Source organism: Panthera onca, chromosome A1 (assembly GCF_046562875.1).
Source record: "Panthera onca isolate mPanOnc1 chromosome A1, mPanOnc1 haplotype 2, whole genome shotgun sequence".
Taxonomy (NCBI): domain Eukaryota; kingdom Metazoa; phylum Chordata; class Mammalia; order Carnivora; family Felidae; genus Panthera; species Panthera onca.
The window spans coordinates 101,629,575-101,645,300 of record NC_138339.1 but is presented as its reverse complement, the minus strand read 5'-3'; the positions used below and the strand labels follow the sequence as shown (position 1 = coordinate 101,645,300).

General features: G+C 38.2%; 1 protein-coding gene across 1 annotated transcript in view; it reads left to right on the top strand.

Annotated features, from left to right (window-relative positions):
- FCHO2 (FCH and mu domain containing endocytic adaptor 2) overlaps positions 1-6,626 on the top strand; it is a 124,286-nt gene extending 117,660 nt beyond the window's left edge. Inside the window, 2 exon segments of the mRNA XM_060635563.3 lie at positions 3,714-3,878; positions 4,200-6,626. Of these exon segments, the coding sequence (XP_060491546.2) occupies positions 3,714-3,878; positions 4,200-4,222 (188 nt within the window). The 3' untranslated portion in view covers positions 4,223-6,626.
- Positions 6,627-15,726: the final 9,100 nt, after the last annotated feature.

Genomic DNA, 15,726 nt, shown 5'->3' with positions numbered 1-15,726 from the left:
TCATGCCTTCAGTTCTAGAATTGACCACTAGATGGAAGTTAATACCTTAAATAAGAGTGGACCAGTTGACATTCAGAACCCATTTTTCCCCTCTAGATTGAATATGCTTTCTCTGTAAGAAAAATGATTTGTTTTGCTCTAACTTTATAAATACTATGTAAATGCATACATTCACATGAGACTATTATTAGGTATTTTCAAGTAGAACTGTCTGTCCATCTGGGTAACCTGATAACTGAAACTGATTTTATGTACCATTTAGCTCATTCTGTTCCTGGGGTCCTCCTGTCCTCCCAGAAATCATGTAGAAGCTTGCAGGCTTTCACAAGCCCCTTTGTTTGCCTACTTCACTTTCCAAGAGAACTTTTCCTGGTCATTTCTCCTTAGTAAAACTAACCATCAACAGCCTTTACTTCTCTGCTAATTATTTTAAGGAGAAACAAGTTAATTGCTTACTCCCACCAAGTCTGTATCTGTTTGTGCTCACAAGGCAAAGGAAAAATCTCTGCTGGCTGGTCTCTGTCTTGTCTTCCCTAACTCAGTTTAGAATGTAATTTCCAGGACAATCAAGTCTTTAACATTAATTATTCCTATTTTCTCTTAAGAGAATTCTCCTGGGGCACCTGGGGTGCTCAGTCGGTTGAGCGTCTGACTTCAGCTCAGGTTATGATCTCACAGTCTGAGTTCGAGCCCCACATCGGACTCTGTGCTGACAGCTCAGAGCCTGGAGCCTGCTTCGGATTCTCTGTCTCCCTCACTCTCTGCCCCTCCCCCGCTCATGCTTTTTCTCTCTCTCTCTGTCAAAAATAAATAAACATTAAAAAAATTTAAAAAAAAATAAGAATTCTCTTGCTCTTTTTTGGATGCCTACTTAACCTCCAATAACTTTTCCTATTACTAAGTAGGACTTTTTTTTTTTTTTTTAGCTTTTCAAATTTTGCTTAGCTTTTTCTCTTTGAACACTTTAAGCATAATGTGATCAAAGCATAAATCATATCCCTGGTTTTTCTCCTATGTATTTCTGTATCAAAAAGCAGGAATATATCTATAGTGGCTATTTATACATGTCATGCTGAATCATACTTTTACTAGAGAACCACCTTATTTGGTGAAATAACCAAGCTGATATTCAGTTCCTTTGTTGCCTATTTTCATGTGCCAAAGGTGCTGACTTCTGCTGGAGCTGTATCGCTTCTGGGGGCACAAAACTGAAATTCCTAGTTAAATCTGGAAGTAAACCAGAAATCCTGTTTGAATTGAGGGCTTACGTAACCAGCTAGCAGGAAAATGAGAATACATATTTCCCCCTACTTAATGAAACTATACTTTTGTAAGTACTAACAAGGGAAATTGTTTCCTCAAAAACAGGGTACAAATTTTCTAATCAGATAGATGAATACTTTTCCTCTGCTGTTCAGGAATCAGGATATCTATGTGAGGAAATGGCAAAATACTATAAATGTTCTGATTTGGTTAACCTTTAAAAAAATATGCAAATTAGGATACTGTACAATAGAAATTGTTTCTGCCCTGGCTTTATGCCCAGAAGAGGGACAGGAAATAATTTTCAAGTTTAAGATTTGCCAAGGTGGCTGCTCTTGGACTGTAAACTTTCACAGAATTGAATTGCCTATCAAGAGAATTGTGCAAGTCTAAGGAGGACTTGGGCTTGGACGGTGGTTAAAAATTAGGCAGCATTTCATCCTCCCAGCCGATCTGTGCCATGAGGCACAGTAGTGCAGGATGGATCAGGGTTATGCTGTGCTGTTCTACTTCTGTGTATCCTAGAATATTGCTCCTGCTACCTAGCGGTTCTGTCTGTTTTCCTTGACTGGAAACCTGGGCACACTCTTAGACTCCTCCTCCTTTCCCCCTCTCGATTCCAACTCTGAAATATTTTTCAAATGCATTTTCTTCTTTCCTTTCCCTTAGCCTGATTGAGATCCACTTGAACTGTCACCTAGAATCCTACACTATTTTATTGACTTTCAGTTGGTTTCCCTACCTGGCACCTTGTACCTCTGTCCCCTTTTAAGACCCTAATCTGAATTGTTTTTGTCTTCTTTATCTTTAGTGACTTCCTATGATTATTTTTTATCGTGGCATGTAAAGATATTTGGAGCTTGTTCCTTCCTACCATTCTAGTCTTCTGCCCCTCTTGTATCCTATCCTCTAGGTCTTCTGATATGCATGCAGTTCCCTTAAAGGCATTGTATTCTCTCCCCTCTCTACCTGTAGTTACCCCTGCCTGCAATTCACACTGTCCTCTCCACCATCATTTTATGTGCTTTTGTGCCCATAGCAATTCAGAGCACTTTTATAGCATTTATCATATTCATCACAACTTTTTGCTTTACAGTTTCTGGCATACTGTTAGACTGAGGTATGTAGAATAAATGGTTAGACTGAAAAGACATCTCAAATATCTAGTTGACCCTTGAACAATGCAGGGGTTAGAAGTGCCAAGCCCCCGCACGCCACTCACCCTGGTGGACCTGCATAGTCAAAAATCCATGTATAACTTTCCTCCCCCCCCCCAAACTTAATTACTAACAGCCTACTGTTACCCAGAAGCTCTACCAGTAACATAAACAGTCAGTGAACAGGTATTTTGTAGGTTTTATGTGTTATATACTGTACTGTTAAAATAAGCTAGATAAAAGGAAATAAAATCAGAAAAGACAAAAAATACACTTAAGAGCACTGCACCAAATGAAAAAAAATCTCTGTTTAAGTGAACCCACAGAGTTCAAACCCATGTTGCTCAAAAGTCAGCTGTATTTGGCATGATAGGCAAGTTAAATTTTAAGAAGGGGAATAGAAAATAATAATATTGATACAGCTTTCCTAATCTTAGCTGTCTTTCCTTCTTTACTTCTCCCATCCCTGTAATATGGTAGTTGACTGTCATCATTGTTTTTGGACTTTATTCCTACTCGCACTACTCCTCTAAGTGCTTTCCTCTGAACTGCCCACATTGACTTTTTTTTTTTTTTTTTACTTCAACATGTGTCTGTATCATGTTGAATCTCAATACAGATCTACAGGGGTGTTTACTCTTAAGTCAAAGAAAAGCAAGGATTAAGAGTATTTTTAATTCACTGGTGCCTAGGTAGCTCAGTTAAGCATCCCACTTTGGCTCAGGTCATGATCTTACAGTTTTTGAGATTGAGTCCTACATTGGGCTCTGTGCTGACAACTCAGAACCTGGAGCCTGCTTTGGATTCCGTCTCCCTGCCCCTCCCCACTCATCCTCTGTCTCTCTCAAAAATAAATAAACATTGGGGCGCCTGGGTGGCTCAGTCGGTTAAGTGTCCGACTTCAGCTCAGGTCACGATCTCACAGTCCGTGAGTTCGAGCCCCGCGTCGGGCTCTGGGCTGATGGCTCAGAGCCTGGAGCCTGCTTCAGATTCTGTGTCTCCCTCTCTCTCTGCCCCTCCGCTGTTCATGCTCTGTCTCTGTCTCAAAAATAAATAAACGTTAAAAAAAAAAATTAAAAAATAAATAAATAAATAAATAAACATTAAAAAAATCAATTAAAAAAAGACGACTTAATTCAGATTCTTTGAATCAAGTCTGATTTGGACACAGGACATTGATGTGTTTACTATATATATATTTTATGCATTTGGCATAGAACATAGTTTATCTTATTTGTTTTTTCTGTTAATTTTATGTTGCCCTGAGTAAGTTCTTTATTCTTTTCCTTGTAGGTTCTGGGTCCCTCAGAGCAAAATTTGATCTTTCAGAAGGACCTAGTAAACCCACAACACTTGCAGTGCAGTTCCTCAGCGAGGGAAGTACCCTCTCGGGAGTAGATATCGAACTTGTAGGCACTGGCTATAGGCTTTCCTTAGTAAAGAAGCGGTTTGCCACTGGTAAGTTAAGAGACTTTGTTTTTAGTGTACATGGGAACATTCTAACAGTGTGCTACTAAGCAACTATTTTATAAACTGTCAAGCAGTTTATCATCTAGTCATGGAAAATTTCTTCTTCGACCTTTGGTACAAAGTGCCAGGTAGAGACACACCTGGGAGGGAATAACTGTGGTCAGTATACATGGACACCTGTGATCGGATTCTCATGTATCATAAACAGCAGATGGGAACTAGGGTTCTGTGTCTGTAACCACAGTGAAAATGTCGTCCTTTGAGTTCATTTGTAATTGTAATTGCATGGTTCTGCTTGGTGTTTTTCAGGACGATACCTGGCAGATTGCTGATGGACCTGGGAAACGGGTTGGCTCGAGACAGAAGCACAAGTCTGACATCCTGCATTGTCTGTTCTTTCCAACACGATTCTAGCTTCTATTACGTCCTTTGAACGTACACACATTTGAGAACTGATTACAAACATTAAATTGCACTTTTGAAGTGAGTCATCAAAAGCAATAGCACTGAAATGATTTTCAACGCTGTTAATGATCAACTGCAATATTCCAGAAGCACATTTGTAGAGATTCTCAGTAAAATGAAGTTTTCCTAGGCTGAAATTTCATATTGTCTTCAGTGTCTATGTTGAGTTATATAGTGTACTATCAGACCTAAAATTTCAGGAGAGCAAGCACCAAATAATTCAGCTTTCCATAAATTTTTAGAGTCAGAGATAGGTTTGAAATTTCCTAAGCTTGATATTGAATGGAGACAGAACGTGAATTCTAAGTTTTGGATAACGTGAATTCTGAACACTCAATCAAATTGAGTTATGTGCCATAAAGTAATCAGACCAGAGTCCAAGGTGTACGCAAAAAATGTATAATTTGAATCTCATAGAAACATTAATAAAGTGTAAATGGTGTTTTATATGATTTTTTTAATTCTCAAGTGCAATGTGTTTTAAAATAAGCTTGCAAAAGACAGCAGAGAAATTTACTTCTGCAGTTAGTTAACTTTATAGAATTTGTGATTGTTTTTAAGAATTAATGCTGTAGATTTAATTTATTTTTATATGGATTGCATAATGTGTGCCTTTTAAAACAATAACAAAAGCCAGAAATGTGCCTATCCAGGTTTGTGTTCGTTAATGTGCCTCACTTTTTTTCCCTTCACAGTCTGGCTCTTCTATTCAGTGTTAGAGTAGTCAAGCATTTTTACAAGATAATTGCCATTTTGTAAATATCTTGACCTCAATTGGGAAGGGAATTCAGAGTAACTAAAGGTTAATTTGTACCTAAAAATCCTGGCTCACTTCTTTAGTGATACACTGTAGCCGATAGAAAGAGAAATACACCTAATCGCCTATGTTTACAGGGGAAGAAAAGTTACCTTCAGATATTCCACCTAAGTAGGTAAATCATAAAACCAATATGAAAAACTAAAGGTAACTTGGTAACTGCTATTTTAATCCTCAATTTGACACTTCCTTTCATTCTGTTTATCATTGGAAATTTATACATTTAATGAATGTGTTGGGGGCATGAGTTTTGTATTTTGTGAGGAACTCATTTTAGAGAAGATTAGTTTTGGCATTGGAGAAGTACTGCCGTTTGTTTTCTTTTCAACAATTGGGACAGTTACCAATTTGTATGTTATTGGTTAATTGCCAACTGCTAGAAATTGGGAGAGGATTTGAAGTGATGGATTGGGTTAAGCATTTCTTGAACTACTAATATTAAATAGTAAAAAAAACCTAACTTTATAGCGAATCCTAATTGAAGGACTTAAAATGTTTTGGACAGTTTCATAATTTACAAGTGGGAATTTTATTTATAAATACCAATGTCCTGCCTTTTACGTAGAAGTGATAAATTGTTATATATGATAATTTATATAAAACCACTAATTATTCTGTTAAGCTTTACAGAACATTAAAACCCCTACTACTAGACATTTATGTAACACCTTGTTCTACTAAATACAGCAGAAAATCTACTTATTAGCAATACATAGAACACAGTATGTGCTTTTTAAGTATATTCAGTATTAGCCCAATTTCACATTTAGATTTGACTAAAGCAGCATATTAAGACAATTTGCTGAAATGTTCATCTTCACTAAATAGCAAAATGGGAATTTCTAACTCTTATGTTGTGCTCTTTTAAATGCCAATTACAATCCCTTACTGGAATCTTAAATGTAACTGCTTTGCAATCACACTGCTTTCTGTGGGCAGTTAATACTTTATTACTGGACTTCAGACACAGTTACACTCACCAGGTTTGTTTCGAATCAAGTATTACCTAAAACGTGTACAGATTAGTAAAATGGTTAAACTTCTGCACTTTCTGATTACCACAGTCTTCATGCCAAGTGTCGATACCTACATTTGTATTAGGCGCAGGCTACAATTTTGAAGCCATATGAGTTTATATTGATTTTTTTTTTTCATTTAAAAATCCACTAATGGTGTAAAAAAGACCAGTAGATTTTCAATGGGAAATGTATTTAGCAAGCTGGTTCTTGCTGGTGTATAGTGATAAACTTTGTAGCTGCCTCTTTAACCAAGAATTTGTAAACAAAGAACTCTAACAAATGTGAGTTTTTAAGAAATGTTATTTACTACTTTGAGTTGTAATTAGAACAATGCAAATCTATCTTACACAATTTTGTAAATATTTTTGATTTTTTCATAAAATGTAAATTTTACATAAAAGTTGTGCCCTTAATAAACATGTAATATATAATTTATCAGTTGGTTTATGTGTCTTTGTACCCCTATTGATAGTAATAGCTATGGTTAGGACAATGCGGGGCAGGTGAGGAGTAATTGGTTTTGAACATGGTATCACCATTTTGACAGGCATACAGATTGCTCTATTAATTTAGTTCAACTGGTTATATAGGAAAACTTCATTTGCATTATAACCTCAAGATGCAGAAATTTTTTGAAAGTGATTTTTAAACATATTTAAATACATTTTCTCATGTATAGTTTCCAAATATATTTAAATTGATGTCAAGCTCTACCAAAGACTTTCCTCCAGGTAGCTGCTTAGCAACCCTACTCTTCATCTGTTGCTGGTATTGGTCAGAACAAGTGGGTTTTTTGGCCTTTTCCTTACGCTACAGTATGGCTGCTACAGGTCCAGAACGTATGTTTACATCCAAAGCTGGGGAAGGGGCAGTTCCTGGTTTATCTGTCCTTTTTGTCAGGAGAGTAAAAGCTTTTCCAGAAGCTTTCACCACATTTGTGCTTCTATCCTGTCTTCAGAATTGTGTGTGAGAAGCAAAGAAAGCAAGTAGCCTTTATAATAGAAGTGGTCAAAGGAGAAGAGGCTGGCAATGGCTGAAGGTGAGCGGCCAGTAAGTCAGCCACAGATTTTTCTGACTGATACAGACCCCAACCCCACCCCCCCCCCGCCCACCCCTTTTTAAAGATAAATTCAGCAGTGAGCAGGGAAAACTTGAAAATCTTTTGTTTTTATCTTTAGTAAGAGTGTATCAGTATAACCTTTGTATTGAGTACTTTGAAACCAAAGCCTTTAACACTGTATGTTCACTAAACTGGAATTAAAAGAAACCAAAGCCTTAAAAAAAAAAAAAAAAATCTGGAGAGGACCCAAGATGGCGGAACAGCATGGAAGTTTTTTGTGCATCTTGCACCCATGAAATACAGCCAGCCCAACACTAAACCATCCTGCACACCTAGAAAACTGATCTGAGGATTAACACAACAATCTGCACAATGTGAACCACAGAATTCAGCAGGTACACGGCGGAGAGGTGAACTTGGGGAGAGAGAAGCAGCGGAGGACAGGCTGCCGCTTTTGTGTCAGGAGAGAGGATGGAGATGGGGGGGGAGATTATAGGAAAAGCACCCCTCCCCAAAAGCAGCTGGAAAGACAGTGGAAAATTGGAAACAGCCGCAGGGACTAAACTAAAAAGGGAGAAAGGAGAGGGTTTAAATTCCATTACGACCATAAATGGGGAGCGCAGAGTCGGAAACTCTGCAGCTTGATACCTGGCGGTGCCCTGGTGAGATGGGCAAATCTCCAGGAGCAGAGTGGGGTCCGGAAGGTTCTTGGGCCACACGGGGAGAAGCAGTTCCATTGCTGGGAGGACATTTGGTAGAGGCTGTGAGGCCACCTGTGCCCAGCACACCCCAGAGAACGGCCACATTCGCTGGTGCTGGATCGAGATGGTTGGGGGTGAAGCTTAGTGCCAGATGTGTTGTGATTTTCCATAATCCCTGAAACGCTGCTTGTGAACTTTTTCTGGGGCAGGCTGGTACCTGGCTGCAGTCTCCAGGCATTGGCAGCAGCACGGTCCCACAAACGTTCCTGGGTGCAGCCGGCTTTCAGCCGTTGCTCCATGAGACCCTCAGCAGAGGGGCAGAACGGGTCAAAGCCACAGTCCTTCAGAAGTGGGGGGAGGAGGGGGGGCGGGGAAAACAGTCACATCTGAGACAAAACTCAGGAGAGAGGTACTGCCTGGGGCTTGGTCACGGACAGTGTGGAAGCGGGCAGTGGACAGAAGCTGAAGACGAAGAATGGGTGCGTGATTGCTGATCAGGGAGAACAGAGTTCCGATACTAGAGACTGGGTAGCTGGGTGACTCCATTTTCACCACTCCCGCGCATGTGCTCATGCACCTATGAACGCACCAACAATCCCCCCCAGTAGGCTTAGCAGTGCCATCTAGTGGAGAACGGAACGATTACACTAAACCCCATCCAACGGGGCCAACCTCACTCTTCAAGAACAGAAGTCTCACCGCCTTAATTTATGGACTATAAAGCACTTCATAGTTTGACTTCAAGGGGAAAACGAAGTAATTTCAGTCGTATTTCAGTCTGTTAACTGGCCCAACTATTCAATTTCTTTTTTTTCTCCTCTCTTTTTCTTACAGAAAGAGAAAAAATTCATTTTTATTTTCAATTTTTATTAAAAATATTTTTTTCTACTATACTTTTTACTTTTGTGTAAATCTTTTAAAATTCTATTTTACTTCCATCATTTCATTTTAGTCTACTTCAGTGTATTCATTTTTTCAAATTTTCAAACGATTTCCTTTTTTTCTTTTTCTCCCCTTTTTTCTCTAATCTATCAAGCCACTTTCAGCATCCAGACCAAAACACACCTAGGATCTAGCATCATTCATTTTGTGTGTGTGTGTGTGTGTAATTTTTTAATTTTAATATTTTTAATTTTTATGTATTTTAATTTTTCTACCTCATTAATTCCTCTCTCCCTTCAAAATGATAAAATGAAGGAATTCACCCCAAAAGAAAGAGCAGGAAGAAACGACAGCCAGGGACTTAACCAACACAGATACAAGCAAGATACCTGAACCAGAATTTAGAATCACGATAATAAGAATACTAGCTGGAGTTGAAAATAGATTAGAATCCCTTTCTATGGAAGCAAAAGCTAGCCTGGGTGAAATAAAAAATGCTATAACTGAGCTGCAATCATGGATGGATGCTGCGGTGGCAAGGATGGATGAGGCAGAACAGATAATCAGCGATATAGAGGACCAACAGAGAATAATGAAGCAGAAAAAAAGAGGGAGATTAAGGCAAAAGAGTACGATTTAAGAATTAGAGAAATCAGTGACTCATTAAAAAGGAATGTCAGAATCATAAGGGTCCCAGAAGAGGAAGAGAGAGAAATAGGGGTAGAAGGGTTATGTGAGCAAATCATAGCGGAAAACTTTCTTAACCTGGGGAAAGACACAGACATCAAAATCCAGGAAGCAGAGAGGACTCCCATTAGATTCAACAAAAACCTACCATCAACAAGGCATATCATAATCAAATTCACAAAACACTCAGGCAAGGAGAGAATCATGAAAGCAGCAAGGGAAAAAAAGTCCTTAACCTACAAGGGAAGACAGATCAGGTTTGCAGCAGACCTATCCACAGAAACGTGGCAGGCCAGAAAGGAGTGGCAGGGTATATTCAATGTGCTGAATCAGAAAAATATACAGCCAAGAATTCTTTATCCAGCAAGGCTGTCATTCAAAATAGAAGGAGAGATAAAAAGTTTTCCCCAAATTAAAGGAGTTCGTGACCACTAAACCAGCCCTGCAAGAAATTTTAAGGGGAACTGAGGGGAGAAAAGATGAAAATATAAATAAATAAACAAATACCAAAAGCAACAAAAATTATAAAGGACAGAGAACACTACCAGAAACTCCAACTCTACAAGCAGCAGAATGGCAATAAATTCATATCTGTCAGTACTCACTCTAAACGTCAATGGACTCAATGCTCCAATCAAAAGACATAAGGTAACAGAATAGATAAGAAAACAAGATCCATCTATATGCTGTTTACAAGATACCCACTTTAGACCTAAAGACACCTTCAGATTGAAAATAAGGGGATGGAGAACCATCTATCTTGCTAATGGTCAACAAAAGAAAGCTGGAGTAGCCATACTGATATCAGACAATCTAGACTTTAAAATAAAGACTGTATCAAGAGATACAGAAGGGTATTATATCATAATTAAGGGGTCTATCCACCAAGAAGACCTAATAATTGTAAACATTTATGTGCCAAATGTGGAAGCACCCAAATACATAAATCAGTTAATCACAAACATAAAGAAACTCATTGATAGTAATACCATAATAGTAGGAGACTTCTACACCCCACTCACACTGGACAGATCATCTAATAAAAAAAATCAACAAGGAAACAATGGCTTTGAATAACACACTGACCACATGGACTTAACAGATATATTCAGAACATTTCATCCTAAAGCAGCGGAATATATATTCTTCTCCAGTGCACGTGGAATGTTCTCCAGAATAGACCACATACTGGGACACAAATCAGCCCTCAGCAAGTACAAAAAGATCGAGATCATACTGTGCATATTTTCAGACCACAATACTATGAAACTTGAAATCAACCACAAGAAAAAATTTGGAAAGATAACAAATACTTGGAGACTGAAGAACATCCTACTAAAGAATGAATGGGCTAACCAAGAAGGTAAAGAGGAAATTAAAAAGCACATGGAAGCCAATGAAAATGATAACACCACAACCCAAAACCTCTGGGACGCAGAAAGGCAGTCATAAGAGGAAAGTACATAGCAATCCAGGTCTTCCTAAAGAAGGAAGAAAGATCTCAGATACACAATCTAACCTTACACCTTAAGGAGCTGGAAAAAGAACAGCAAATAAAACCCAAAGCCAGTAGAAGACAGGAAATAAGAAAGATTAGAGCAGAAATCAATGCTATTGAAGCCGAAAAAACAGTAGAACAGATCAATGAAACCAGAAGCTGGTTCTTTGAAAGAATTAACAAAATTGATAAACCATTAGCCAGTTTAATCAAAAAGAAAAAGGAAAGGACCCAAATAAATGAAATCAAGAATGAAAGAGGAGATATCACAACCAACACAGCAGAAATAAAAATAATAAGAGAATATTATGAACAATTATATGCCAATAAAATGGGCAATTTGAAAGAAATGGATAAATTCCTAGAAACATATACACCACCAAAACTGAAACAGGAAGGAAGAAAATTTGAACAGACCCATAACCAGTAAGGAAATCGAATCAGTAATCAAAAATCTGCCAAAAAACAAGAGTCCAGGGCCAGATGGCTTTCCAGGGGGATTCTACCAAACATTTAAGGAAGAGTTAACACCTATTTGCTCGAAGCTGTTTCAAAAAATAGAAATGGGAGGAAAACTTCCAAACTCTTTCTATGAAACCAGCATTACCTTGATTCCAAAACCAGACAGAGACCCCACTAAAAAGGAGAACTATAGACCAATTTCCCTGATGAACATGGATGCAAAAATCCTCAAAAAGATATTAGCCAATCGGATCCAACAATACGTTAAAAAAATTACCACAACCAAGTGGGATTTATAACTGGGATGCAGGGCTGGTTCAATATCCGCAAAACAATTAACGTGATTTATCACATCAATAAAAGAAAGGACAAGAACCATATGACCCTCTCAATAGATGCAGAGAAAGCATTTGACAAAATACAGCATCCTTTCTTGATAAAAACCCTCAAGAAAGTAGGGATGGAGCATACCTGGAAATCATAAAAGCCATATATGAAAGACCCAACGCAAATATCATCCTCAATGGGGAAAACTGAGACCTTTTCCCCTAAGGTCAGGAACAAGACAGGGATGTCCACTCTCGCCACTGTTATTCAACATAGTATTGGAAGTCTTAGCCTCTGCAATCAGACAACACAAAGAAATAAAAGGCATCCAAATAGGCCAGGAGGAGGTCAAACTTTCACTCTTCGCAGATGACATGATAATCTATATGGAAAACCCTAAAGAGTCCACCAAAAAACTGCTAGAACAGATTCATGAATTCAGCAAAGTTGCAGCATATAAAATCAATGCACACAAATCGGTTGCATTCCTATTCACCAACAATGAAGCAACAGAAAGAGAAATCAAGCAATTGATCCCATTTATAATTGCATCAAAACCCATAAAATACCTAGGAATAAATCTAACCAAAGAGGTGAAAAATCTATACACTGAAAACTATAGAAAGCTTATGAAAGAAATTGAAGAAGACACAGAAAAATGGACAAAGATTACATGCTCCTGGATAGGAAGAACAAATATTGTTAAAATGTTGATACTACCCAAATCAGTCTACATATTCAATGCAATCCCTATAAAAGTAACACCAGCATTCCACAGAGCTAGAACAAATAATCCTAAAATTTGTATGGAACCAGAAAAGACCCCAAATAGCCAAAGCGATCTTGAAAAAGAAAACCAAAGTAGGAAGCATCATAATCCCAGACTTTAAGCTATACTACAAAGCTGTAATCATCAAGTCAGTATGGTACTGGCACAAGAACAGACACTCAGATCAATGGAACAGAATAGAGAACCCAGAAATGGACCCACAAACGTAGGGCCAATTAATCTTTGACAAAGCAGGAAAGAATGTCCAATGGAATAAAGACAGTCTCTTCAGCAAGTGGTGCTGGGAAAACTGGACAGCGACATACAGAAGAATTTACCTGGACCACTTTCTTACACCATACACAAAAATAAACTCAAAATGGATGAAAGACCTAAATGTAAGACAGGAAGCCATCAAAAGCCTCGAGGAGAAAGCAGGCAAAAACCTCTTTGATCTTGGCTGCAGCAACTTCTTACTCAACACGTCTCCGGACACAAGGGAAACAAAAGCAAAAACGAACTATTGGGACCTCATCGAAATAAAAAGCTTCTGCACAGCGAAGGAAACAATCAGCAAAACTAAAAGGCAACTGACAGAATTGGAGAAGATATTTGCAAATGACATATCAGATAAAGGGTTAGTATCCAAAATCTTTAAAGAACTTATCAAACTCAACACCCAAAAAACAAATAATCCAGGGAAGAAACAGGCAAAAGACATGAATAGACACTTCTCCAAAGAAGACATCCAGATGGTCAACACATGAGAAAATGCTCCACATCACTCATCATCAGGGAAATACAAATCAAAACCACAATAAGATACCACCTCACACCTGTCAGAATAGCTAATATTAACAACTCAGGCAACAACAGATGTTGGCGAGGATGCAGAGAAAGAGCATCTCTTTGCATTCCTGGTGGGAATGCAAGCTGGTGCAGCCACTCTGGAAAACAGTATGGAGGTTCCTCAAAAAACTAAAAATAGAACTACCCTATGACCCAGCAATTGCACTACTAGGCATTTATCCAAGGGATACAGGTGTGCTGTTTTGAAGGGGCACATGCACCCCCAATGTTCATAGCAGCACTATCAACAATAGCCAAAGTATGGAAAGAGCCCAAATGTCCATCGGTGGATGAATGGTTAAAGAAGAGGTGGTGTGTATATATATATATATATATATATATATATATATATATATATATATACACATACATACATACAATGGAGTACTACTCGGCAATCAAAAAGAATGAAATCTTGCCATTTGCAACTACGCGGATGGAACTAGAGGCTGTTATACTAAGTGAAAGTAGTCGGTCAGAGAAAGACAAATATCATATGACTTCACTCATATAAGGACTTTAAGAGTTAAAACAGATGAACATGAGGAAAAGGAAACAAAAATAATATAAAAACTGGGAGGGGGACAAAAACATAAAAGACTCTTAAATATGGAGAACAAACAGAGGGTTACTGAAGGGGTTGTGAGAGGGGGGATGGGCTAAATGGGGAAGGGGCATTAAGGAATCTACTCCTGAAATCAATGCTGCACTATATGCTAACTAATTTGGATGTAAATTAAAAAAAATAAAAATAAAGTAAAAAAAAAATTTTTTAATCTGTTGTTTAAATTAGTAATTCATCACTTTGGATAATTTGTCCTAAGAAAATAATCAGAGAAGTAACCAACGGTGTATACACAAAGATGTTTGTTGCAACATTATTTATAATATGAAAAATTGGGAGGACTGGTTAAATGGATTACTTGCACTTGGTGAGATACTATGTAGGTATTAAAAATAATCTTGAAGATTTGTAGTTATGGAGATAGAAATAATGCTATGATATTAGAAAGTAAAATGTAAGACACACTCTTTTTTAAAAAGTGCATACATCTCGGGTCGCCTGGGTGGCTCGGTTAAGCGACCGACTTCGGCTCAGGTCATGATCTCGTGGTGAGTTTGAGCCCCGTGTCAGGCTCTGTGCTGACAGCTCAGAGCCTGGAGCCTGCTTCCGATTCTGTGTCTCCCTCTCTGCCCCTCTCCTGCTCATCCTCTTTCTCTATCTCAAAAATAAATAAAACATTTAAAAAAAAGTGCATACATCTCAAGCAATCTTCCCATGGTCAGTGCAGAGCCCTACATAGGGCTCAAGCCCATGAACCGGGAGATCATGACCTGAGCCAAAATCAAGAGTTGATGCTTAACCGACTGAGCCACCCAAGCACACCTAAGTTTCTTTTTTTTTTTTTTTTTTTTTTTTTTTTTACTTCTCAGTAGATACATCTATACTCAAAACTTTCTATTTCTTTTTTAAATATAATTCATTGTCAAGTTAGCTAACATACCGTGTATACAGTGTGCTCTTGGCTTCAGGAGTAGATTCCCATGATTCATCACTTACATACAATACCCAGTGCTCATCCCAAGTGCCCTTCTAGATGCCCATCACCCATTTTCCGCTGTCGCCCACCCTGCATTAACCCTCAGTTTGTTTTCTATATTTAAGAGTCTCTTATGGTTTGCCTCCCTCTCTCTTTGAAACCGTTTTTTCCCCTTCCCTTCCACTATGGTCATCTGTTAAGTTTCTCAAGTTCCACAGATGAATGAGAACATATGATATCTGTCTTTCTCTGCTTGACTTATTTCACTTAATACCCTCCAGTTCCATCTACCTTGCTGAAAATGGCAGGATTTCATTCTTTCTCATTGCCAAGGAATATTCCATTGTATATATAAACCACATCTTCTTTACCCATTCATCAGTTGCTGGACATTTGGGTTCTTTTCCGTAATTTGGCTATTGTTGATAGCGCTATGAACATTGGGGTACATGTGCCCCTATGGATCAGCACTCCTGTATCCTTTGGATAAATTCCTAGCAGTGCTATTGCTGGGTTGTAGGGTCAATCTATTTTTAATTTTTTGAGGAACCTCCACAGTTTTCCAGAGTTCGACTCCTTTCCTTAACTATGTTTATCATTAACCTTGTATTAATTATGCCACTTCTACTCACCATAGCATTCATTACACTAACTGAATGAGAAGTACAAGGGTATATACAACTCCCTACGGGACTAAAGTGAAACCTCAGGGTTTGCTCTATCCCCTTGTTGAAGCCATCATGCTGTTTGTTAAAGAAC